We start from the raw sequence: 26125 nt of genomic DNA, 5'->3' as shown, positions 1-26125 counted from the left end.
AAGTCCCAGACTGGCCGTGTTTTTCGACATCTGCTAGAGGACTGGTATCCTCCATACTCTCTACACATGGGGCTTCCATGGTCGCCTGCTCCGTTTTCTTCAGGAATTTTTAGAAGACTGAGTTTTCGAGGTAAATGTGGGTTCTGCCTTGTCGGACGCGTTTATCCGGGAAAACAGTGTGCCTCAGGGTTCGGTCCAGAGCCTCACCCTCTTTGCTACTGCCATTAAACCTGTAATGGCCTGTCTCCTGACAGTCATCTCCAACTGCTTTTTCCTTGATTATTTTTGCTATCTATTGTAGTTCTCAACAAATCTTTCTCATTAAGCAGAGTCTTCAGAAATGTCTTGTTTTTCTACTGACAAAACCGTTTGTGTGAATTTCTGGCTGCACAGTTGGTTTCTTCCACTGTCTTTACATCTTGGGCCTGTTGCTCTTCCATTTATTGAAACTTCTAAATTCCTGGGGGTCATGCCTGATAGGAAACTTTCTTGGTCCTCTGCTGTATATGGTCCATCAATGTCCTGCTTGTCCTCAGTGGTACTTCCTGAGGAGCAGATCGAACCACCCTCCTCTGTTTGTACCGGTCTCTTTCAATTCAAAACTAGACTATGGGTGTTCCGTTTATGCATCTGCACATCTGTCCCTCTTACACCGTGTCAATACTATCCAATATTGTGGCATCTGTTTGGCAACTGGTGCCTTTCACACTAGCCTGGTTGAGAGTCTATGCAGAAGCTGTTGAACTACTGCTATTCTACCACCATGACTTTCTCCTCAGTGGATATGCATGCTGTGTATCTGCTATGCATGGCCACCCATCTTGTGCTGCCTCCTTCGATGACTCCTTTGATCACGACAGTGGGGGTCTCCCACATCGTTCCCTACACTCCTCAGAGTATGGGACATCATCATCATCATCATGGGGAGCGTCCCTCTTCTGTTACCTCCTGGAGTTCGCTTTCGGCTCTTGCTCCGGCAGCTTAACTTAATGCTACCTGCAACTATACCGGTGGGTGTAAACCCTTTACCACCTTCATTTCGAGTGGCAGCCCCTTAGGTTCATGACCTTTGCATGGAACTTTGCAAAAGTACATTTGTGTGCACTCTCGGACTGACCATGGTATCGGGTGTGCCTTCATCATTGGCACCAATGTTTTTCAGTATTGGCTTCAGGAACACTGCTCAGTACTTACAGCAGAGCTCTTCGACCTTATCAGGCCATGCAGTACGTCTGGCGACACAGGCTCTTACATTGTGTCATTGACTCTCTCAGTGTCCTTAAAGGCCTCTGTGTGCTGTACACCATCCATCCCATAGTGCAGTGGGTCCAGGAAAGCTGTCACTTGCTCATTCTTGATGGGCCCACTGTGATTTTTATGTTGGTTACTGGTCACATTGATCTGACAAGAAACAAGGCCACTGATGCAGCTGCCAAGGCTGCAGTCCTTGTACCTCAGTTCGCTATTCTTACATTCTCTCCGATGATCTCTGTGTTGACATCTGTCAGTGGGTGCTGTGACATCACCACTGGTCTCCCTTCTTGGGACAAGCTCTGGGTTATTAGGCCTCTCCCAATGGCTTTGACAACCCCCTGTCAGCCCCCTTGCCATGAAATCATTTTAGCTAGGTTGCGTATCGGGCTCTGTCTTTTTAGCATTCGCCATGTGTTTAGTGGTGCTCGCCCACCACTTTATATGCATTCTGCTCAACCTTTGATGGTCCACCATTTCCTGATGGAATGCTCTTTTTTTTAACCACGTACATTCTTGTTTGTGTTTGCCGTCTGAGTTATTGGCCGTTTTAGCGGACAATGCACGGTCTGTCGACTGTGTTTTACTTTTCATCCGTCATAGCAATATGGTGGAGACCATTTAATTTTTAGTTCATGACCTCTGTTTGTCTATGGTGTGTTTTACAAACCTTTCTCTATGTCCCTGTTTTTAGTTATCTTCTCTTCCAGCGATTACGATTAACGTGTAGTCATTTTTAACTCCTCTCTTTATCTTTGTGTTCTACAGTTCTGATGTGGGCGTGTATGACCCTAGTTGTTTTGGCACCCTAAAACAAAACAAAAAATTCCATTAATCAGTGGCAATACATTACTAGGAAAAATGTAGATGTTCATTCATATGACACAAGAAATAAAGGCCTGCTGAGAAGAATAACACACAGACTGATGTCTATTTAATTCATGTGACACAAGAAATAAAGGCCAGTTGAGAGAAGAACAACACACTGACTGAAATCTATTGAGAAACATCATTGATACTAAGGTGTACAACTAGTAAAATATCTTGCTAAGAGTGTGCAGGACAGTGTGAGTAAAAAGACATTCCAGAAACTTCTTGAGGCTTATTTAATGGAAAAAGAATTGAATAGTGCAGAGGAGTTTATACGTAAATATTAGGAAATGTTTTTATTGGCTGAATGTGTGTATGTATTGTGATGACCTGAATATATTATGTGCATGACATGTTTTTGTGTATCTGTTTTGTGGTCATCTGAGTTAGTTTTGTAAATGTCCTTAAGGCCTAAATATAAAATGAGAGAAAAATGTATGCAACAATTCTATCATATTTGTCAATTTCATGTTTTAATTAATTAGTTAGTTAGTTTCATGTTCCATGGATTATTTCACGTGATAAATCCTAATGATGTGGAGCGAGTCATTTTACATTCACACCATAAATTAATTTGTAAATAGGCTACATGCTGAACATTTATAAGGTTTTTCTTTTTTTTTTTTTTAAAAAAAGGAAAACTATGCAAGCTAAATTATTTTAAGGAATTAGACTAAGTTGGCTTGTCATGCATTACAAATACACTGACTGTACATGTGTAATAAAATGGGGACAAAATACAAATCAATTAATCACTTTTGAACCTAACCTAGACCTGATTTTGTTAGTTGAAGATCTTGAAATAGCAATACCTTTAATGATTTCTGACAGAAAATAGAAGTAAACACTCATTTATCCTGTGGAATGCAGATTGGCAGACAGTGATGTACAGTTGATCACACAAATCAACTGAAAGTGCATTTCAGAAACTTTTGAAGGAAACAGAGATCGCGTAATGATAAAAATCGGACATTTTAGAGAACAGTTAGAAAAACCTTTCATGAGATAAAGTATACAATCAAGTCAATTCATTGCTTAATTCAGCATATTTCTTAATAAGTGAGTGTTGCTTTTTTAAGACTTTTCTCCAAAAAATGGTGTACTTAAATGAGCATTTGAAGAAAACTTGAACTGCTACAGGCATCATAATGTATGCTAAATGAAAACGAGAAATCTACAAAGTAGTCAGAACAATAATAATCTGAAAATACTTTAACCATAAATCATACTGTCAGATAATAAGAGAAATTGTTAAAAATGTCCATTTTGTCTGAAATTGTCTGTCAAAAATTAAAGTAGTCTAAATGAAGTTAAGACAGAGATCTGGAAGGAAGTTCTAGAAAATTATGCTATTTATGTAACGGAATGGATGCATCATAAGACAGTGCTAATGTAACACACTTTTTAATAATTTCTCTTCAAAATTGGCTGAGAAAATTTCAGAATATTAGTCTGCCTGCCTCCCAGTTACTGAGTCAGGTGATTCAGCAACATGAGGAGGAGGAGGAGGTAGGGTGCAAATTCTTGTCTAGCTGTTTTTATTTATATTTTCTGTGATTTCCCCAGTGTTTAAAGCAAATGCCAAGATTTCTCTCTTCCCCTCAAAAGACTTTACTGTAGTGTGGGATATTGGTATTGCGGTCAGCACTCCATGTACTGCCCTTTTAATGTGATCACAACATAAACATTTTTTGTTTTGTGTTAGTAGTTGCTTTATTTGTCTTGCAGCTAATTAATTATATTAGTATTGAAGTTAATCATTATTTTTACAGGGCGCATGTTTTTTGCTGGACTTATACAAGGACCACCACAACATTACTTCTACAAAAAGTTAGATGCTGTGCTCCCAAATAGAGACTGGAAGAGTGTGTGTGCGAAAATATTTTTGGACCAGACTGTGGCATCGCCTATCTGTATTGTCCTCTTTTTCTGTGGTGTGGGTATTTTTGAGAAGGATGCCTACAGTGAAATATGGTCAGAAATAAAAAGTAAATTTTGGACAGTTTATGCTGTGAGTATGATTTGACTTTTTCATATATTATCGCTGTTCATCCACAGGTGAAGTTGTCATTTGCTAAGATGCATGATGTTTTGCCGTTTTAAGTCTTATTGTTGAAAAGCAAAAGTGGGAAGAATTGAAATCATATTAAGAAAAAATAAACATTTATAATTGTCTTTAGAGTGCATTGAGATGCCCAAATTCTCCATATTCTATTTCCCATTAAATTTGACCAGAAATAGCAGAATATAGAAGTGAAATACTCAGATACCAGAGAACCTGGAATCTACACTTGATTGAGTGACATTGTGTGAGACCATAAATAGCACCTTAAACATTCATAGGCATGTAGGTACCAAAAAGTCAACAGAGAAATGAAACTACCCAGCAGTCTCAGTCTCTTAAGCATGAATAAACTTTCCAATTATGAGTAGAAGTGTAGAAAAGGTGCAAAGGAAACAGTGAAAGAAAGTGAGAAAAGTTACAAAAATTGTAAATACAAAATGAAGAACAATACCAGATGTATGTTAACATACTTTATGGAAATTGACTGGACACATTAAAGAGATGTTTACCTCCAAGGTACATAGCTAGGTCTGCATCTGTGCTCCTGAAGCCACCTTACAATTTGTGTTAGATTATTCCTGATACTATCATCATTTTTCGCCTTCCTTTTTCCATTTGTGAATGGTGTATGACAAAAATAATTGCCAATAAGCCTCTTATAAACTCTGATTTGTGTGATTATCTCAATTTAGTTGTTTTGCAAGACATGGAGAAGAAGCAATCTGTTGCCTTCTCTTCTTGGAAGATACTTCCCTAGAATTTCAGTAGTAAAAACAGTTTTGTAAGACTCTGTAAGTTCATATTTATAGAGGATGCTTGCGAGACCTCAGCTATTCATTATAAAAGTCAAATCAAAACAGTTTCAGCTGTTTAAATTTCCAGTTTTATTGTATTTGTGCAACCAGTTTCAGCACTACATTACGCTATCTTCATGCCCCCTGCCTGATGTGTAGGAAGCATCCCAACTCGGGTCCAGTCAAAATAGGAGCGAGCATTCAGTGAGTGGTATCTGTAAATTTCGTCTTAAAACAGCGATCCCTTCTGTGTCAAATGATGACCGAAGGGATCACTGTATTAAGAAGAAATATATGGACACCAGTCACTGAATGCTGGCCCCTATTTTGACTGGACCAGAGATGGTATTCTTCCTACACATTAGTCATAGGGCTTAAGGATGGCATAATGTAGCACTGAAACTGGTTGCATAAATAAAATAAAACTGGAAATTTAAACAACGGAATGTGTTTTGATTTTACATTTTTTAGTTTTGTAAGAGGTCTGTGGGACAAGACGTTCTGCAAAAATTTTAAACATTGTCTCTGATAACTATGAAGGATGGATAGTTTGGAATCCCACTCATGATGGAAATTATTAAATCTAATGGGAACAAATGTACCTGATCCCTTTGAGGATGTTCACCTTAAAGCTGACATAAGTACCATGCAACAGTTATACACTCCTGGAAATGGAAAAAAGAACACATTGACACCGGTGTGTCAGACCCACCATACTTGCTCCGGACACTGCGAGAGGGCTGTACAACCAATGATCACACGCACGGCACAGCGGACACACCATGACCCGCGGTGTTGGCCGTCGAATGGCGCTAGCTGCGCAGCATTTGTGCACCGCCGCCGTCAGTGTCAGCCAGTTTGCCGTGGCATACGGAGCTCCATCGCAGTCTTTAACACTGGTAGCATGCCGCGACAGCGTGGACGTGAACCGTATGTGCAGTTGACGGACTTTGAGCGAGGGCGTATAGTGGGCATGCGGGAGGCCGGGTGGACGTACCGCCGAATTGCTCAACACGTGAGGCGTGAGGTCTCCACAGTACATCGACGTTGTCGCCAGTGGTCGGCGGAAGGTGCACGTGCCCGGCGACCTGGGACCGGACCGCAGCGAGGCACGGATGCACGCCAAGACCGTAGGATCCTACGCAGTGCCGTAGGGGACCGCACCGCCACTTCCCAGCAAATTAGGGACACTGTTGCTCCTGGGGTATCGGCGAGGACCATTCGCAACCGTCTCCATGAAGCTGGGCTACGGTCCCGCACACCGTTAGGCCGTCTTCCGCTCACGCCCCAACATCGTGCAGCCCGCCTCCAGTGGTGTCGCGACAGGCGTGAATGGAGGGACGAATGGAGACGTGTCGTCTTCAGCGATGAGAGTCGCTTCTGCCTTGGTGCCAATGATGGTCGTATGCGTGTTTGGCGCCGTGCAGGTGAGCGCCACAATCAGGACTGCATACGACCGAGGCACACAGGGCCAACACCCGGCATCATGGTGTGGGGAGCGATCTCCTACACTGGCCGTACACCACTGGTGATCGTCGAGGGGACACTGAATAGTGCACGGTACATCCAAACCGTCATCGAACCCATTGTTCTACCATTCCTAGACCGGCAAGGGAACTTGCTGTTCCAACAGGACAATGCACGTCCGCATGTATCCCGTGCCACCCAACGTGCTCTAGAAGGTGTAAGTCAACTACCCTGGCCAGCAAGATCTCCGGATCTGTCCCCCATTGAGCATGTTTGGGACTGGATGAAGCGTCGTCTCACGCGGTCTGCACGTCCAGCACGAACGCTGGTCCAACTGAGGTGCCAGGTGGAAATGGCATGGCAAGCCGTTCCACAGGACTACATCCAGCATCTCTACGATCGTCTCCATGGGAGAATAGCAGCCTGCATTGCTGCGAAAGGTGGATATACACTGTACTAGTGCCGACATTGTGCATGCTCTGTTGCCTGTGTCTATGTGCCTGTGGTTCTGTCAGTGTGATCATGTGATGTATCTAACCCCAGGAATGTGTCAATAAAGTTTCCCCTTCCTGGGACAATGAATTCACGGTGTTCTTATTTCAATTTCCAGGAGTGTACCATCAATGATTCCAGAGTACGAAGAGAAACTACAGGAAGTAGACAGATTTACATGTTCAGAAAATCAGATAAAGCAGTTGCAGTATCATATCTCAAGAGGGAACTTTAAATCAGTAGCTGTAGACAGAAGGCATGCAGGGAAACAGGTACTTAAGTTTAGAAGTGTAGCTGACCAAGCATTGGTCAGATATGTACCTGATGGAGAAGTTCATAATGGAAAGGATTCTCCCTAGTATACATAAAGACATTTGTAAAGCAACTGCTAAACAATGGATGTAAAACAAAGCATAGAGCTATAGATAGATGAGATGAATTTGGCTTTCAAAAAGGCAGCCTGGGAATCCTTGTTTGACTGCTGTAGCATAATCTTGTTGAAAGACCTCACCGAAAACCCAAAGAAAGTTTGGTCGTATGTAAATGCTGTCAGTGGCACTGAAGTTAGTGTCCAGGCACTAGTGGATGACAGAGGAATTTAAACTGAGCGTAGCAGAGTAAAAGCAGAAATGTTGAACTCAGTTTTCAAATATTGTTTACAAAGTAAAATCCAGGAGTGCTGCCCCAGTTTATTTCTCTCAGCACTCCAAAGATGAATGATATAGACATTAGTGTCTGTGGCTTTGAGAACCAGTGAAATTACCAACAAAAAAAAAGCTCGAGGATCTGAAGAAATTTCTGTGATTCCACACAATATTTTTGGCTCTCTCTTTATGAATTATACATAATAGATCCACCAAACACACAACTGCCCAGCAGTTGGAACAAGGCAAGTGTCACACCAAATCTTTGAGACCCTTACTTGCATGACATAGTGAATGTATTGTACCAAGGCAGTCCAGTATACAGAGTATTCCTTGGCTTCCAAAAAGCATTTAACTCACTACCTCACCAACAGATATTGATGAAAGTATGACCATGTGGCTGCTATACATTTATGTCTGGATTAAGCTTTATTTGTAGGGATGACACAGCCAGTTACCGCAGACTGACAGCATTGATAATTGTAGATGTAACTGAGAGTGTGCCCCCAAGTAAGTGTGTTGAGAGCTTTGCTGTTCATGTTTAATACTAATGACCTGACAGACAATATGAATAATAAACTCAGCTTTTGCAGATGATACAGTTATTTATAATAAAGTATCGTCTAATATAAATTCCACAAGAGTCCACTCAGGTCTTGATAAGACTAAGATTGGAAACTTGGGTTACATGTTCAGAAATTTTAAATTTTTCACTTTACAAAATATAAAAATGTGGTATTATATGACCACAATAGAAATACGTCACAATCGGAATCTATCAACTCATACAAATACCTAAGTGTAATAAATATAAGAATATGAAATAGTGATCACAGGTGCTCAGTCAGATGTAAAGCAGATGGCAAACTTTGGTTCATTGGTACTATACTGGGAAAATTCAATCAATTTACAAAGGAGATTGCTTATGAAACACTTGTTGGCAACTCATCCTAGAATGTTGCTAGGGTGAGTGGACCTAACAGGGGATGTTGCATGTATCCAAAGAAGGGCAGCAAGGTTGGTCACTTTTTGTTTGACTCGTGGGAGAATGTCTCAGAGGTGTTGAAAATACTCAAGTGACAAACACTTGAATATAGAAGTCAAGTGTCACATGAAGGCCTACCTACAAAATTTCGAGAAACTGTATTAAGTGAGTAATCTAGGAATATACTAAAACTCCCTGCATGTTGCTTCAATAGCGACCAGGAAGACAAACTTAAGCTAATTATAACATACAGAGTAACATTGAAGCAATCATTCTTATCGTGCTCCACATACAAATGGAATGGGATGAAACCTTAACATAATGATTCACTGGAAAGTATCCTTTGCCCTGCACTTCACTGGGTCTTACAGATTGCAGATTATAGATGCAGATATAGATGTAGAATCATTGATCCTCTTCAGATCTTTCTGCACCTTACTAATCTTATGGTATTGCAATCTTCTGTAGACAACAGCATCATCCTCATGGGGCTTCTGGCATTATTTATCAGATCCTTTATATACATTGTAAACAGTAGTGGTGCTAGAACACTCCCATGGGGTACATCTGTCAGTTTTACCCCATTAAGAATGGCATATTTAATTCTGTCTGTGAGGAAGTCCTAGGTAGAATTGTGAATCTGATCCTGAACTCGATAATCTTGTATTTTGTTGATTAAATGACAGTGCAGAATTTTACCTAAAGCCTCATGAAAATCTAGAAACACTGCATCAATTTGGGCACCATTGTCTATGGTACTCTGTATCTCATGCATGAACAAAGCAATCAAATTGTGGAATCCATGTTGATTTTCACAGAGCAGATTTTCCATTTCCAAAAAACCCACAGCTCTTTCATGGGTATGTATCTAGTGTGCACGGAGCCCTGAACTGTTGCAGCCTCTCATATCTTCCAGGTTGCATTCCCTTCCCTTTCCCCTTATCCAATCTTTCCCATTCTAGCTCCTCACCCTCCTGCCCCCCCCCCCCCTTTTTCTCCCTCAGTGTTTCTCTTTACAATGACCTGGCTACTCCCTCAATTTCACTATTTCCTTACAGTCTTGTGTAGCATTTCCACTCTCCTTTTATTCTTTCTTTTTTTTGTGAATTTTTTGGTCCCTCTTGTGGTTTGACCTCCTTTTCTCAATTGTTTCTATAGTGTGAGCCATTTGGGGGAGCTCTCCTTCTCTAGCATCTTCACCTCTTCTCCCTCCCCCTTCTCCCCCTTTCCTTCCTTGCTGTAGCCTCTGCCCCTACCACCACCACCACCACCACCACCACCACCACCACCACCCCACTAGGTCACCAATAGAGATGGGCAAACCCATTCATCCTTGGGAACTAGTTCAATGGTGATTGCTCGTTTTGGGAACCATTTATTTTTACTCATTCACCGTTCATTGTGCTTGGTATATGGTTCTTATGAAAAATTGAAAATTAGTAGCATAGGTGACTGAAGATGGAAGGCGCAAAGAGGGGGCACTTGCCTCCCCCATGGAGTACAGAGTTTTTATTCATAACGGAATTCTCACACACTTGTAATTTTCGAGATTCTGCAGAACATCTCGTTTAGCCAATTATAGTGTTATGTGGCTGATCGCAGTGAAAAAATATAAGGTGGCACATGAAAAACTGGCCCCCAGTATGGACTTCTTGCCAATTACGCATGATTTGTTGACTGCTACGAGCAGAATAGATAAACATGTAATAATTAGGCAGTGAAGAAATAACAAATAAGCTAATGCAAACGACTTCGAAACAATAGATGACGATTGGTAAGCAACAGTGAGCAGTCTAGTACTTGGGGCCGATTTTTCGTGCGCCACCCTGTACCACTGAAATAATATTGTAGAAGTTACCATATTCTCCTTACAGAATGTGACACCATACACTCGATTACAAAGTGTGGGCTTCATTCGGTTGTCTGTCTGCCTTCCATAACAATGAACATGCTCTTTTACCTTGGATAAAAAAAAGACAGAAAATGGTCGATGTCCTTTCCATGTGTAATAACAAAGAAATCTTGCCTTTTTTGCAAGTATTTCTTCTGCTGTTTATCAAAATAATCAAGTAAGCTGTTATGCCATTTTGTTACCTGAAAAGATGTGTGTATTACATACCATGTAATTTACATAATTATAAAATACATTTTAATTACTGGTCGTGTACGCTGAATATAATACGTAAAGAACCAGAAGTTCACAGCTCCAAAAAGGTTTGAAACAGATCAAGAATGGGTGTGCAAAGTGAACACTAACTCCACACTGAACTAACTATAAGCAGTTGGCAATGGAACTGCGACAAGTGGCCACGTGAAGAAGGACGAGTCTGGCCGACGAGACAGACGGGACTGGGACGGATTCTGGAACGAGACCGGCTGACAAAGTATTGAGGATGCAAATAAAACTTTACATGATTTGGGGTGCTCTCCCTTAAAACTTTGCTCCATTACAAATCACAGCAAGACTTCATATGGCAAAAAGAAGCTAGAAAAAGTGAAGCATGTTTTGGAAAGAAAAGTGTGCTGGGCATTAGACTGCAGTATTGAAGATTCTGACCATAGAGAAGAAAAATTTGATAGTGAAATTGTTAAGAAAACCAAATATTTTGAGGCCATGACATTTTTAATGAAAGAAAAAGTGGCTAATGTGAGAGTACCTGAAAAAATTCAAATTTTAATCTTAGCCTCTTGGTCAAAAGAAGACATAATGTCAGAATTCAATGTTAGTGAGTATGTGCTGCAACAAGAAAGGAAACCGAAAACAGAAATGGGTATTTTATCAATTACTAACCAAAAAGGAGAAAAGTTATTGCTGATAAGAGGTAAAGATTGTCACCGATTTCTACCAAAATGATGAATATACTAGAATGTTACCGGGAGCAAAAGACAAAGTTAGCATTCAGAAGAATGTTTATATGCAAAAAAGACTCATCATTTGCAACTTAAGGGAACTGCACTCTTGTTTTAAGTGAGAGAATCCAAACCTGCTTATGGATGTGGAACACATTGAAGAAATATACAAGAAACTTATAAAATTTCTTGTATGTGTCTCTGAAAACTAAGACTGCATGCTTAATCACTGCACTAAGCGCCCCAGTGATGACAAACTGTCAGAATTATTAAAACAGAAATTAGCTTACAAAGATGCTGATAATGAAATTGACTTCAGCCAGTGGATAAACATAGATCATCGGGCAGAATTGGCAAAGCCATCTGCTACTGTTGATGAATACATAGACTTGTTGTTAACAGAATTACAGGCACTTAAACCACACACATTTATATCTATGTGTCAGTCAAAATCATTGAAAAAATTGAAAGAAAATCTAACTCTGGAAAAAGCAATTCTGTTAATGGACTTTGCTGAAAACTACAGTTTTGTAATTCAGAATGAAATTCAGAGTTACCACTGGACAAGAAGCAGCTGTACAATCCATCCTGTGTGTGTCTATGTGGTAAATGAAGAAAGTAACTTGATAATAGTGAAGAACTGGTTTATAAGTGATAACACAGAACATGATGTTGTAGGAATTGTAAATGCTGTCCAGAAAGAAATGGTTAAGTGGCTGGCACAGCATTACACACTAGTGAAGATAGTGCATTATTTCACTGATGGATGTGCTGCTTAACATAAAAATAGAAAAAGCTTTAAAAATTTGTGGTGAGCAAAAAACAATTTTTTTATTGACGCTGTTCATTCCTTTTTTACTAATCGCCATGGTAAATCTGTGTGTGATGGTTTGGGAGGAACTATAAAACATATATTAAGAAGAGCTAGTCTTAAACTGGCAGGTGATGCACAAATAATAGCTGCATCTGGTGTTTTTCGATTTCTGCAAAGCTAATATTGACAAACGTTTTTTCACTTCTTAGAGGAAGTCAATGAAGATTTCCTAAGCAAGAAACTTGAGAAGAGATTTTGGCAACCTGCACAATACCTGGTATCAGGAATTTTCACTATTACAAACCACTTTCTTGTGTTTCTTTAGAGATTAGAAGAGTAACTTGTCCTGAAAAGCCTTCCTTAATTTTTTCATTCAATGAAAATGTCCCTCAATGGACATGCACTCGTCCTCAACAAAATTCTTTTGTAGCAGCTGTATATGATGACAGGTGGTACTTTGCCTTCATCAGAAATGTGTGTAATGAAGAAGGTGACACTGAACTACTTTTTCTCCACCCACCTGGAACAGCAGTCACATTATTTTGGCCTGAGAAGGAAGACCCTTGTTTTGTGCCTTTGGAAAACATTTTATGTGCTGTTGGTGTACCTAAATCAACATCATTAGGCAGAATATATTACTTTAATGAAAAACATGTGTAATTAACAAAATATAATTGGTCACAGTGGATTAAAAACAGAGATGCTCTTAAGAAGTTTCATTGAAGGTTTCAGGGATCTTCACTGCTGAACATGTGCATTTTAAATTAGCATTAGTGTTGCTAGAGTAATTGTTGTTTAAAGATGCTATTTTGACATCATAAATAAAGTTAAACCTTGTAATGAAAATGTCTCAATTAAATTTAAAACTTTTGGCTCTATACTTCCATGAGGCAGCCTTACTATAGGTTGTCAGTTAACATAATCTGATTTGAATGACCTTCTGAACAGTGATGTGATATATGTTAAATGAACATCCAATATGAGATTTTCACTCTGCAGCAGAGTGTGCGCTGATGTGAAACTTCCTGGCAGATTAAAACTGTGTGCAGACCGAGACTCAAACTCGGGACCTTTGCCTTTTGCGGGAAAGTGCTCTACCAACTGAGCGTCCCAAGCACGACTCACGCCCCATCCTCACAGCTTTACTTCTGCCAGTACCTTGTCTCCTACCTTCCAAACTTAACAGAAGCTTTCCTGCGAACCATGCAGAACTAGCACTCCTGAAAGAAAGGTTATTGTGGAGACATGGCTTAGCCACAGCCTGGGGGATGTTTCCAGAATGAGATTTTCACTCTGCAGTGGGGTGCACGCTGATGTGAAACTTCCTGGCAGATTAAAACTGTGTGCCGGACCGAGACTCGAACTTGGGATCTGCTGTGAGGACGGGGCGTGAGTCGTGCTTGGGTAGCTCAGTTGGTAGACCACTTGCCCGCGAAAGGCAAAGGTTCCAAGTTCGAGTCTCGGTCCTGCACACAGTTTTAATCTGCCAGGAAGTTTCAATCAGCGCACACTCCGCTGCAGAGTGAAAATCTCATTCTGGAAACATCCCCCAGGCTGTGGCTAAGCCATGTCTTCATAATATCCTTTCATTCAGGAGTGCTAGTTCTGCATGGTTCGCAGGAGAGCTTCTGTTAAGTTTGGAAGGTAGGAGACGAGGTACTGGCAGAAGTAAAGCTGTGAGGACGGGTCTTGAGTCGTGCTTGGGTAGCTCAGTTGGTAGAGCACTTGCCCGCGAAAGGCAAAGGTCCCGAGTTCGAGTCTCGGTCCGGCACACAGTTTTAATCTGCCAGGAAGTTTAACATCCAATATGTCTCAAAACTAAGAAGGCTTCTTGTTTTTTTATAATAACAATAGAGTTTCAATAAAAATAAATCTTGTATCAACTGTCAGAAAGTGTCTTACATATTTAAAAATCATTGTTTGTACCACAACAGCTTAGGTTGATTTTCTATATTCCCATAAGTCAAAAATAGTTATTAATTTTTTTTCCAATAAAAATACTTCCCCTCTGTGACATCTGGGGAAATATGACAGTGATATGTTGAATATAAGATACTTTCTGTTATTGTTAATGTTATTATCATTATTATTATTATTGTCTGAAGTAATACAATCCAAATGACAAACTTCAGTTGTGGCATTTACGTTTGTAAAAAAAATTCCATTTTTTCCCTTCAAACTACATAATGTTATGTGGAGAAGTTTTGTATTGACTATTGCCATACAGAAAGTAACAAGTAGAAAAAGTTTTGTGAAAATCTGAAACAGTCGATGTCGGGTATGAATGATCTTTCTTAGAATAATAATAATAATAATTATTATTATTTTTTCATCACAACACAAAGTATTGTGATTTCAGTTTTATTTGTGTGTCCATTCGTAGAAAAACCATTAATAATTTTATTTTATTACTGTGTGTACTGTCTTGGGAATTATTTAAGACCAATTATAAGTTCCCACCAGGTAGGAGAAACATGATATAAGCATTTTCCAATGTGTCTGTACTTTTTCTGGAAATTGAAAGGTGACAAATATTAATTTTTTTATATTGTTCTTTGTAGCTTTACTGCTTGAATAATTCCATGTCTGTTACATATGTGGTTCTCTTAACTGATGATAAAATCCAAATCAGAAGCTTCATAAACCATTTATGTAGATAAGTAACATTTTGCATTGACTTTCTTGCAGGGCTGACTTATCAGAATATCACTACATTTAAAATTCGATATAAAAAAGTTTTAGTCTGAGAGCAAAAAGATTTTTCACAGATTCTTATGTTATAAGTATATAAGCAAATGTGCAAAGTTTCATGAAAGTCTGAGATGACAGGTGACATGACTTGCGTGATTTGATGTGGAATGACCCTGTCTGCATTTTTTATATTTTCTCCCTTCATCATTTAAGTTTAACATTTCATGAGTTCTCCAAGGAGTCATACTGGGGCTTTGTTATTTTTTCTAGCTGTTCCTCTGCTGCCTTAAACTGATTCTTGCTTAAATGTTAATGCTGAGTATGCAAATATTAATGGTATTGTGATAAGTGAGATTTTAAAAACACTAGAAAATACAAGATTTCTCTCATGCACAGAAACCCAAAAAAAGAGTAGCACACATAGAAATGATCTGTTTGCCCTTCCACACTGAAGTCCATAGAAAGGAGAAAGGATGCTCTCAGAAAGCGTTTGGTCCCCAGTCTTTCTTCTCAGCATAGCACAGGTATGAGAAGAAACCTCCAAGAAGGGTGAAACTCAGAGGTGCAGTACCTGTATGTACTGTTTTTCTTCTGAGTGATGGCATCAGTGTTGTTTTTGCTATGCCAAATGACATGCATACTCTCAACCATACCAATTTTCTTCAGTTATTATAAATATTCTCTGCTGCTAGAATTTCATTTATAATTTCCTCTTTTTTCTGTCAAATTTGTTGTGAAACCTCTCTTAAGTTTTTGAAGATATTGTTAAATATATATAATAATGTGAAACATTTTCTGATGAGGAAAAGTTTAAATACTGGTTATACAGTTTGCTCAAAAAAAAAAAAAAAAGAGGGAAAGGGGGGGGGGGGGTGTCACAGTGGGATCAGCAGTATTCTCAACACATGGTGGACATCATGTGACAGTCTCTAGACTTATGACCACAGCAGTTGAGTCCCATAGTGCTCAGAGCCATTTGAACCATTTTTTTGACAGTCTCTATTGGAAAAACTAACTGAAATCATATGATAACTTGAGGAATTAATGTTGGTGCCTGCTGTAACTGAAAACACATTTTTAGTGAGATTGAAATTATTCCAAAGAGACTAGGAAAATTAGACTCATTTTTCTACAGTTTTGGTAGCTATATTTTGATGTCACAACATTGCTCTTTTTCATGTTCATACAGCTTGCACAGAACTGCAACTCTTTCTATTGAGACATGCACCATCTGTGCAACTCATTCTACTACTAATATGCTGCAAAGCACAGAACGGATGGAACATGCACCATAAGCAACTAAATCTATTAATAATATGGCTCAGTTTATTAACCCCCATACTTGTCTCATTTATTGACTTCTGTTTCAAGAGGAAAAAATGTAGGTTTTGATGTGTATAAACATTATAAACTTAGCATACAATGTTTGCTTTGTAAACTTGCCATATAAAATTTGCATTTTCTCTGGCATAAATCTCATGTTTGTTGTTGTCTTACCCCTCCTCATTTTTTTTACATAAGTAAGAGTTTGAGATTTAAGGCACTTGTTCAATAGAAGAGTTACACAACATATAAATTCAAGAAAACTTCTTGATAAAAATAGATATGGAATTCAGAGTTTTGGTTTCAGATAGTCTTGATGAAACAGAGATAAAATGTTTTTCAGTTACTTTTTCTATGACTACATACCTTAGAGTTAAACAGTGTTTGCCCTACAAATTTTTTTTCTTGTAACTTCAGTTTGTGTCAAATTATTCTGGGTGTGCTGGCCTACCCAAGGTATTTTACACTTAAATTCCCAACAAGACCAGGTTGAAATTAGTTCAAGATACGTTATGCGGTGCTAGAATCCATAAAGTTTGGTCTTGATGAGATAAATATTAGATAAATATTGGATAGTTCCTCATATCAACACTAGAAGAAGAGTAAAAGCTGAGTTAGGGAAGTATGTTATTGCACAAGCTCCATACACAAAATTCCTCAGTATATGGGTGGATGAGCACTTGAGATGGGAAAAGCATCTAGAAGTTTTGAGTAAAAAATTAAGTAAATGCTACTATGTGCTAAGAATGCTTCGGGAATGCTGCAACACTGAATCATTGCTATGTGCCTATTATGCTTACATGAACAGTTTGCTTAGATATGGTGTGATCTTCTGGGGAAATACAGGTACGGCAAAACAGGCTTTCAAACTTCAAAAAAGGGCTATTAGATTAATGAAAGGGGTTCCCTGCAGAGTGTCATGAAGGGAAATATTTAAAGAATTTAAAATAATGACTCTTCCTAGCTTATACATCTATGAATGTGTATGCTTTCTGAAAACTCATCAGGAATTTTCAACATTAAATAATCATGTTCATAACCATGAAACAAAGAACAGGGATGATTTTCACAGAGACACCCACAAAGGAGCACTCTACCAAAAAAGTGTAAACTACCAGCCCAAAATACTTTTTAGTGCATTGCTTCTACAATAAAGAAAATTAAAGAATTTCATGAATTCAAGGTAGATCTTAAACAATTTTAACTAACAGATAGTTTTTATAGCATGGAAGGCCGGCCGAAGTGGCCGTGCGGTTAAAGGCGCTGCAGTCTGGAACCGCAAGACCGCTACGGTCGCAGGTTCGAATCCTGCCTAGGGCATGGATGTTTGTGATGTCATTAGGTTAGTTAGGTTTAACTAGTTCTAAGTTCTAGGGGACTAATGACCTCAGCAGTTGAGTCCCATAGTGCTCAGAGCCATTTGAACCATAGCATGGAAGAATATCTGAATATGGAAAAGTAATATTTTTTATATATACAAAACTATATATATACAAAACTTATCCAAGTTTTTGAAGCAAATTAAAGATAAGAAACTGTATTGTAATTGACTACATTCATACAATGTATATTGTTAACGGATGAATAAAGAGATTGATTGATTGATTGATTGATTCCCAAAGCAAAATCTTTGTTTTTAATTTAGTTCATGCTCCCAATGACTGAGTCTTAAAAACCAAGTTAATTTAACTATCATGTTGTTAGCTGTGCCATTGCCATTTAGAAAACCAACTATTGGGCCTTAAAACTATTCCTACTTATTGGCACAAAAATTATTGTTATCATTCCCATAAAAACATTTTGTATTTTCTTTCCCCTATGAGGATAAGTCTCCCACAAACTATGGATCTTATATGGCTCAATGATACATACCATACCATACCATACCATACCATACCATACCATACCATAGCAGGTGCAACTGCACTGGAAGGGTATCTGTCGAGAGCCCAGACTAATATATGGCTCCTGAAGAGGTGCATCAGCCTTTTCAGCAGTTACAGGGCTGACAGTTTGGATGACTGACTGATCTAGCTTTGTAACATAATTCTGTTTGGCCTTTGTTGTGTTGGTACCACAGCACAGATGAAAGCAAGGGAAAACCATAGCTGTTGTATTTCATGAGTCATGCAGCTCTACCGTACATCTGAATGATAATCGCATTTTCTAGGTAAAATATTTCTTAGCTAAAATGGTTCTCCATTTGGATTTCTGGGTGGGGACTTCTCAGAGGGATACTGTCAAAAAAATCTGCCTTTCTTCTGGTCAGTGTGTGGAAATACCCTTAATTGGGTATATTGGTTATAGAGCTTGAAACAAGAACTGGAAGTTAGAAATACTGGGAGTTACTGTCTTGCAGAAGTTTTCTGGTACACTTCATACATCATTACTCCTAATGGCTCTATTTGGAATTCATGGTAGAGCACAGGGGTTTCTGACCACCAGATGTCCAAGGTTGCACTCTTCATGTTAGATTTGTTATTTATCAGCTTTTCACTGTATCAGTTTCACATGTTTTCAAATTACACTTCCTACCATTCTGATAATAGAAGAATCGCATGAGTCTTTTGTTGTTCTTATCTGAAGCTTGAAATAGCTCTTCTTATGGACTTTTTCAGATATCTTACTGTTGTGTTCATTAATTGGGACAAGAAATTTAAAATTATGTGTATTTTGTTTAGACACCTCATTATCATTACATAAAGTATCTAGAGAGGGAGCCTCCTTGAGTTTTTTGTTAAGTTTGTCTTGTAACATGACACTTCATTTCCTTCAGACTTCAAGACTTTGATTTCAATTTAAGCATGGCCACTCATGAAATTTTGTGTAATATAGACATTTTTTTGTAGAGAGGCATCTCATGTTTTTAAAAGTACATTATTATAATTTCATTTTTAGTAATATGAAAATGTAGAATCAATGACAAAACAATAGCAAATCATGTTTTCAGGTTTAGTTTCTTTTAAATGAGTTGCTAATAAATAATCCTCTCTTTCTGTGTTTTTCTTTCTTGTTGGATATCATTGTGCCATATTTTACTTGTTCGTTTTGCTTTAAAACCACTTTGTTGATTGCTTTGATTTCAAATGACTTTTGGAGTTAAACTCATATTTCACTTTTTCCCTGTGATTACTGTAACATTATTCTGTACACTTGTCATGAGGTTTCCAGCAGCACTATGCTGCTAATTAAGTCACTGTAATCAAATAAAATTTTTAAGACTTGAAAGTAATTTTCAAAGTAGGAAAATTCTACATTCTTGTTATTGTAAAGTCAAGATGCAGGGCTTGTACACTTCAGACAGAATTTTTAGCTGTGGATCTTTATTTCATCTTCACTGTAGGCCACAAATAGTAACCTGTAGTTGTGATTTCATAATTACGGTTTGACTGAGTGTGATGATGAAGTGGAAGTTTTAAAGCACAGAAGAAAATATGGTTTCCCTTTGCAATAGTGTTGGACAGACTGTACTCATATTATTACAGTTTGTGATGAATAAGTTTTATTATTTGGATAAGAAATAAAGGCATTCAAACAAAAGACAAAGAACAGATTCCATTATCAATGATAACAAGACAAAAAGTGTGCAAGGGGATAAAATATTGTCATTCATTTGGAAGTGGGAAAGAGAGATAAACATAAGATGCACTAATAAGATATTGTCCACCTGCACACAGATATCGCAAGATATTCAGCACAACAAGATGTACTTCCTAACAGGTAGCCACTTGCAAATACTGTGTTCAACAACTTCTATACCCTTATTATATCAAAACTTGATGATTCTAATAGCCTCAGATTTCTCATAATGATAAACATACGATACTGATTAATGATTCTTGTATTTAACAGCAGAATTTTCATAATTTGACTAAATTTTCAGGCGGATTGTTTGGTGTGGCCTCCAAGTCAGTTCATTAATTTCTACTTCGTGCCTCCAACTTACAGATTAATGTATGTCAACTTAGTCACAACGCTGTACAATGTTTTACTGTCATATATCAAGCATGAAATGTGATACAAATTAGGTAAGCATCATATGCAGCTTTTAATTACAACATGTAATGTAATAAACTACAATATATGAAATGTAGTAAGTCAAGCTCACATGATGTAAATTTAAATTACACACTTTGTGGCCCTTAGAAGCATATAATATAACAAGCATGTGAATAATGTGTTGGCAGGCCAAGCGAGTTGTATAGATCATTAACATCTCACAGTGTAATACACTGTTGCTTCTGGCTATTATGAGTTAACTGAGTCATGTAAATCATAAACATATCACACACTGCTGGTGTTGACAGCATTATAAAACGTGCACTGAGAACAAAGATCAGACTCTAAAATTGTTATTTGCTTGGTTAATAGGTATTTGATGATAGGCTGGCATTTCAAAAATTTCAAACTATAGGTCATAATGACAGTATATTCAGTTTTATATTTCTTACTGGATTTGATTGTATCATATCATGAGAGAAGTTACTGCACCTACGTCATCTCAAGAGCTTAGAACCAGAAGTTGCTAACCACAGAATACAGATTTAATGAGAGCTAAACTGTGTTGCTAAATTTCCATGTGTAAATATATCTTTATAAAGTTCAGATAATGGAAAATCAAGGATGGAATCATGACAATGACACTTTTCCTTTTAAAGTTCATAACTCATTCAGTTCTTAGATTTACCAAGCTCAACTTTAAAAATGTTTACCATTTTCTTTGCTTGCTAAAATACGAAGAAAATTTTGAAAATAACTTCAATTTGGTCCATTATGAAAAGGCTAACATCTGTAATGACTTTTTGCTGTATACTCATTAAAACTTTTACAACAAAGTAGTTTTCAACATAATTTCTTGTGATATCCTCACTTATTGTAACAATGGCACTTGCCCGTGAAAGGCAAAGGTCCCGAGTTTGAGTCTCGGTCCGGCACACAGTTTTAATCTGCCAGGAAGTTTCATATCAGTGCACACTCCGCTGTAGAGTGAAAATTTCATTCTAGAAACATCCCCCAGGCTGTGGCTAAGCCATGTCTCCGCAATATCCTTTCTTCCAGGAGTGCTAGTTCTGCAAGGTTTGCAGGAGAGCTTCTGTGAAGTTTGGAAGGTAGGAGACAAGGTACTGGCAGAATTAAAGCTGTGAGGATGGGGCGAGAGTCGTGCTTGGGTAGCTCAGTCGGTAGAGCACTTGCCCGCGAAAGGCAAAGGTCCCGAGTTCGAGTCTCGGTCTGGCACACAGTTTTAATCTGCCAGGAAGTTTCAATGGACTAGATTCTGTGTAACATGTTGTACTACTCTGCCACCAGCGACCCTAACCATGATTTGATAGTAGCTTGAAGCTCCTCATAGTTTGTGAAGTGTATTAAAGCAGCCATTGTTTCATACTTTGAAAAAGGTATTAGTGGCAGCCAAATCAGAGCTGTATGGAGATTGTTCAAACTTGTGAGCAGTTTTCAAATTTTACTGCTTCTATGCAGAAACAAAATATGTCTCATTGTTTTGAAATATGCTTTTTAGTATAGGTTTATTAATGGTTCACTGACCATTGTGGAAATGGTCATTGTGTTCTGTACCATAAACTGAACCAAAGCACACTGATCCTGTCCCAAAAGCTATTGACCACAAGCTTATTAAAAGAAAATATATAGTGGTATTTCAAAGGTTCCCTTGGTTGACTGATGCGAGTTCACTCCATAGACCACCATTTTCTCATTTTTCATGTACAGAACTTGTGTCTCATTAAATGTAACAGTGTGATAGAGAAAACAGTCATGTGTACCTGCAAACTGTATCAGGTACGTGAGAGCTAAGTCCATTCTATTGACGTTATGGTCATTAGTTAATTTGGGTACTCAAAACGCATGAAACTTCAGCAGTCTTATGTTAGTTGGTGCAAATTGTTTGTGAAAAATGAGACAAATGACTACATAATTTAATTATTGTTAACAGTGACTTTCTGTGAATGTTTTGCTCAGTTTTGTACAATGTCATTGGTAATTATAGAGGTTTGTCCACTCCTTGGCAGGTCATACACAGTGTTTGAAGACATTCTGCACTGTTGTCTCATAGCACCGTCACTCATAACATTCTCTCCAATAATCTTAATAAATTTTTTTGTAAATGTATTTGGGTTGTTTTCCTTTTTTACCCACAGACAACAAATGCTCTCTGTACACTTCAACTGACAGGATTATAAATTACATTGGCCATTACAAAACCTTTACTGCACCAGGCACAATGTCACAGTTATCTCTTTCAACTGCTTGGTGCATTACTACCAAAGCTTTACATTAGTGTGCAATATGGTCACTGTATCTCCTTTTTTCCCCATTCAGTATTCAGTCAGAACTTACTTTCCAAATTTCTCTCTTAGATGTATGCATTTTTAATTTTAAAGACCTCAGTTTTTGTCTCCTTTAGTGATATGAGCTGCTTCTGAGAGCGTAGTACTTGTTACAGAAAATGCAGCATTAATTGAGATATTTACAGCACAGAAATCTGTATAGGTAAACATAAAAGTCAACTCACTGGAACTGCAACATGAATTTCTCATTAATTAATTATAGTAATAATGTAATGTAACTGTGTAGCACTTTAATGCCTAGAGTACCGAATTAACCATTGCTTTTCCCGTGTTGAAACAACTAAAACATTCAGCCATAATTGTATTAATTGGAAGAAAATACTAAATATTTTGTATTATCCATTGAAAAATGTTGAAATTCTTGTACAATAATGCACATGGAAACGAAGCCTTTTGTGACAGCACTCACATATAGAACATTCTCAGTTTTCTTGCCAGATCAATTCGGGATAAAATCTTAAGCTTTTGACGATATCCTGAGAAAATCAAACAGATTAGAGTTGGTCCAAATGACATTTTAGTCAGCCTGGATGTGGTATCGCTGCTTACAAAAGTTTTGGTGGAGGACACTTTGAAAATGCTGGCGTATCTTTTTCCTGCTGAAACTTTAAAGTTGTTCCAGCATGTGATGACGACCACCTACTTCTTGTATGGTAACAAATTTCATGAAATGACAGACGGTATGGCAATGGGCTCTCCATTGTCTCCATCACTGGCAAACTTTTTTATGGAGAATTTTGAGGAACATGCATTGAATTCGGCTCCCCTCCATTCATCCTTATTTTATCGTTATGTTGACGATACATTTATGATCTGGCCACACGGCGCAGAAGCTCTTGAACAATTCATGGAACACATGAACAGCATACATTCGAACATCCAGTTCACTGTTGAGATGGAGAAGGAAGGGAGATTGCCTTTCTTAGACATTTTGGTATGACGACAGGCAGATGGGCGTCTTGGCCACTCTGTATACCATAAGCCAACACATACCGATTTATACCTGAATGCACAGAGTTTCCCTCATCCTGCTCAGAAGAGAGCCGTTTTGAACACGTTGGTATATAGAGCAAAAACTGGTTCTGACGAGGACCACTTAAGGTCCGAGATTAACCATCTGAAGTATATGTTCTGAAAGAATGGCTATGGTGCCCGCGATATAAAGACAGTGTTCTCCAAAAAAAGGAAACGTGAAAACGCTGCACACTCACAGGATGAAACACCGATTGCGGTTCTTCCTTTTTGTGGCGCTATTTCCAGCAAAATAGGAAGAGTCCTGCGTAGATGCGGTATAAGACCGATTTTTCGTCCTCCTAAGAAAATTAAGGAGATGATGTGCCCTGTTAAGGACAATCTCGGCCTTAGGGCCCCTGGAGTTTATAATATCCCCTGTGAGTGTGGAAGCAATTATATAGGTCAGACCATTTGTACCGTTTCCAACCGCTGTGCAGAACACCAACACCATATTAAACATAGAGACTGGAGAAATTGCCAATTGCAGAGCACAGCCTCATGAACAAGCATAAAATATTGTTCGATGAAACAAAAAATTCTGTCCCATGCCTCCACATACAGGGATTCTTTTATTAAGGAGGCTGTTGAAATAGGAATGAGCCAAAAGAACTTTAACCGCGATAGCGGATACCATCTGAGCTGTGCATGGAAACGAGTGCTTGATGCAGAGTAGCAGCAAAGATGTTCCTTCCAAGGTTTACGTTCCAATGAAAGTTGTGGCTCCACCGGCGCACACATTGACACTGTCTGCGATAGCAGTACGTAATCGCCGACCAATCATAAGCCAACCAATCAGAAGGCTACTATAGCAGCAGAGAAGACAGTCAGTTGCTCCTGACGATGACAATGGAGGATATCATCAAAAGCTTGAGATTTTATCCCGAATTGACGCAGCAAGAAAACCGAGAATGTTTTCAATAATTCACATATTTCATGAAGAGCTTCTTGCCGAACCTGCCAAAGGTATGTTCAGAAGTTCGCTATATGTTTGTATCAGTTATAGTGTTTTAAATATTGTTTGTATTACATCTAGATTTTGCATTATTGCAGCAGTTTTTAACTGGAATTTAATTGCTCTCAGTTACCGGTGAAATCTTCAGTACCAGGCTGCAAGAAAAATGCAGAAAGCAAAACCTTGACATACCTTGTGAAGGCTTTTGCTCAGTAAGCTGAGATGAACTCTAGAGGAAACTAGGATTAATTGGCAACCCATAAAAATACATTAAGGTTATTTGATTGCTGCACAACAGTGCAAAAGGCTGTGTTCTTTCCAGTAATGGACACTGAAAATCATTTGAATTTGTGATATGTGATAAAACAGAGATATTTGGTCACCCCACCATTTGCAATATTTATTGGTGCAATCATTCATCTTGTCAAAGCAACTACCACAGAGTATAGAAATATAGTGCAGGACTAACTGAGGGTTACTCAACCTAAAAGGACTTAAGCTCCAGAAAAAGGTATATTCTACTAATGGTATTGAATGCATAACACCATTAATAATGTTGTTTTGGTTAGCTCAGGTGATGATCTACAGGCCATTCTGAATGTCTTAAACAAACATTATAAAAGCGCTGGCAGGTCGATACACACACAAACAAACACAAACATACACACAAAATTCTAGCTTTCGCAACCAACGGTTGCTTCGTCAGGAAAGAGGGAAGGAGAGGGATATCCACCAGGCCTCAATCTCCGCTAATTTCAAGTTGCCGCCACTCATACCTCACCTGTCATTCAACAACATCTTTGCCTCTGCACTTCCGCCTCGACTGACATCTCTGCCCAAACTCTTTGCCTTTGAATATGTCTGCTTGTGTCCGTATATGTGTGGATGGATATGTGTGTGTGTGTGTGTGTGTGTGTGTGTGTGTGTGTGTGTGTGTGCAAGTGTATACCCGTCCTTTTTTCCCCCTAAGGTAAGTCTTTCCACTCCCGGGATTGGAATGACTCCTTGCCTTTATATTTCTCTCCCTTAAAACCCACATCCTTTTTTCTTTCCCTCTCCTTCCCTCTTTCCTGACAAAGCAACCGTTGGTTGCGAAAGCTAGAATTTTGTGTGTATGTTTGTGTTTGTTTGTGTGTGTATCGACCTGCCAGCGCTTTCATTTGGTAAGTCACATCATCTTTGTGGAATGTTTCCCTCTATTATATTCAAACCTTATAAAAGCATTGACATACATTAAAAGGCACATATACTGTATCAACCTACCTCTACTGCCCAAGCAATGCTTCCCACCTTCACAACAAACAGTGAATTCTTGCAGAGTTTAGAACATTTGTTGGCAACCATCTTTTAGAGGAATAAGTTGTTTGTTATATAAAATTAGTCTGCGAAGGGCAATTATCTTTGTGCAGCTAGTACATAATTATTTTTTAAACCAGAAGCATGACACTAACAATAGTTCTTAAGCTCTTTGTGTGGACTGCAGTAACTGCAAAAGAAGATAAATGACTTTCAGTCTAAAGACACTGTGCACATAGATCTGAAGGCCCA

General features: G+C 38.5%; 1 protein-coding gene across 2 annotated transcripts in view; it reads left to right on the top strand.

The window, feature by feature from the left end:
• The window catches only part of LOC126262840 (mpv17-like protein 2), a 38136-nt gene that overhangs the window by 11638 nt on the left and 373 nt on the right, over positions 1 to 26125 (top strand). The window contains exons 2-3 of one of the 2 annotated variants that reach the window (XM_049959703.1): positions 3894 to 4132; positions 20130 to 20274. In XM_049959703.1, coding sequence (XP_049815660.1) covers positions 3894 to 4132; positions 20130 to 20264 — 374 coding nt within the window. In that variant the 3' untranslated portion in view covers positions 20265 to 20274. The remainder of the gene's footprint in view (positions 1 to 3893; positions 4133 to 20129; positions 20275 to 26125) is intronic. The other variant, XM_049959711.1, reaches the window with a different exon arrangement.

The sequence above is a fragment of the Schistocerca nitens genome, chromosome 1 (assembly GCF_023898315.1).
Source record: "Schistocerca nitens isolate TAMUIC-IGC-003100 chromosome 1, iqSchNite1.1, whole genome shotgun sequence".
Lineage (NCBI taxonomy): Eukaryota > Metazoa > Arthropoda > Insecta > Orthoptera > Acrididae > Schistocerca > Schistocerca nitens.
The sequence above is the reverse complement of the archived record's forward strand: the minus strand, read 5'-3'. Positions and strand labels throughout refer to the sequence as shown.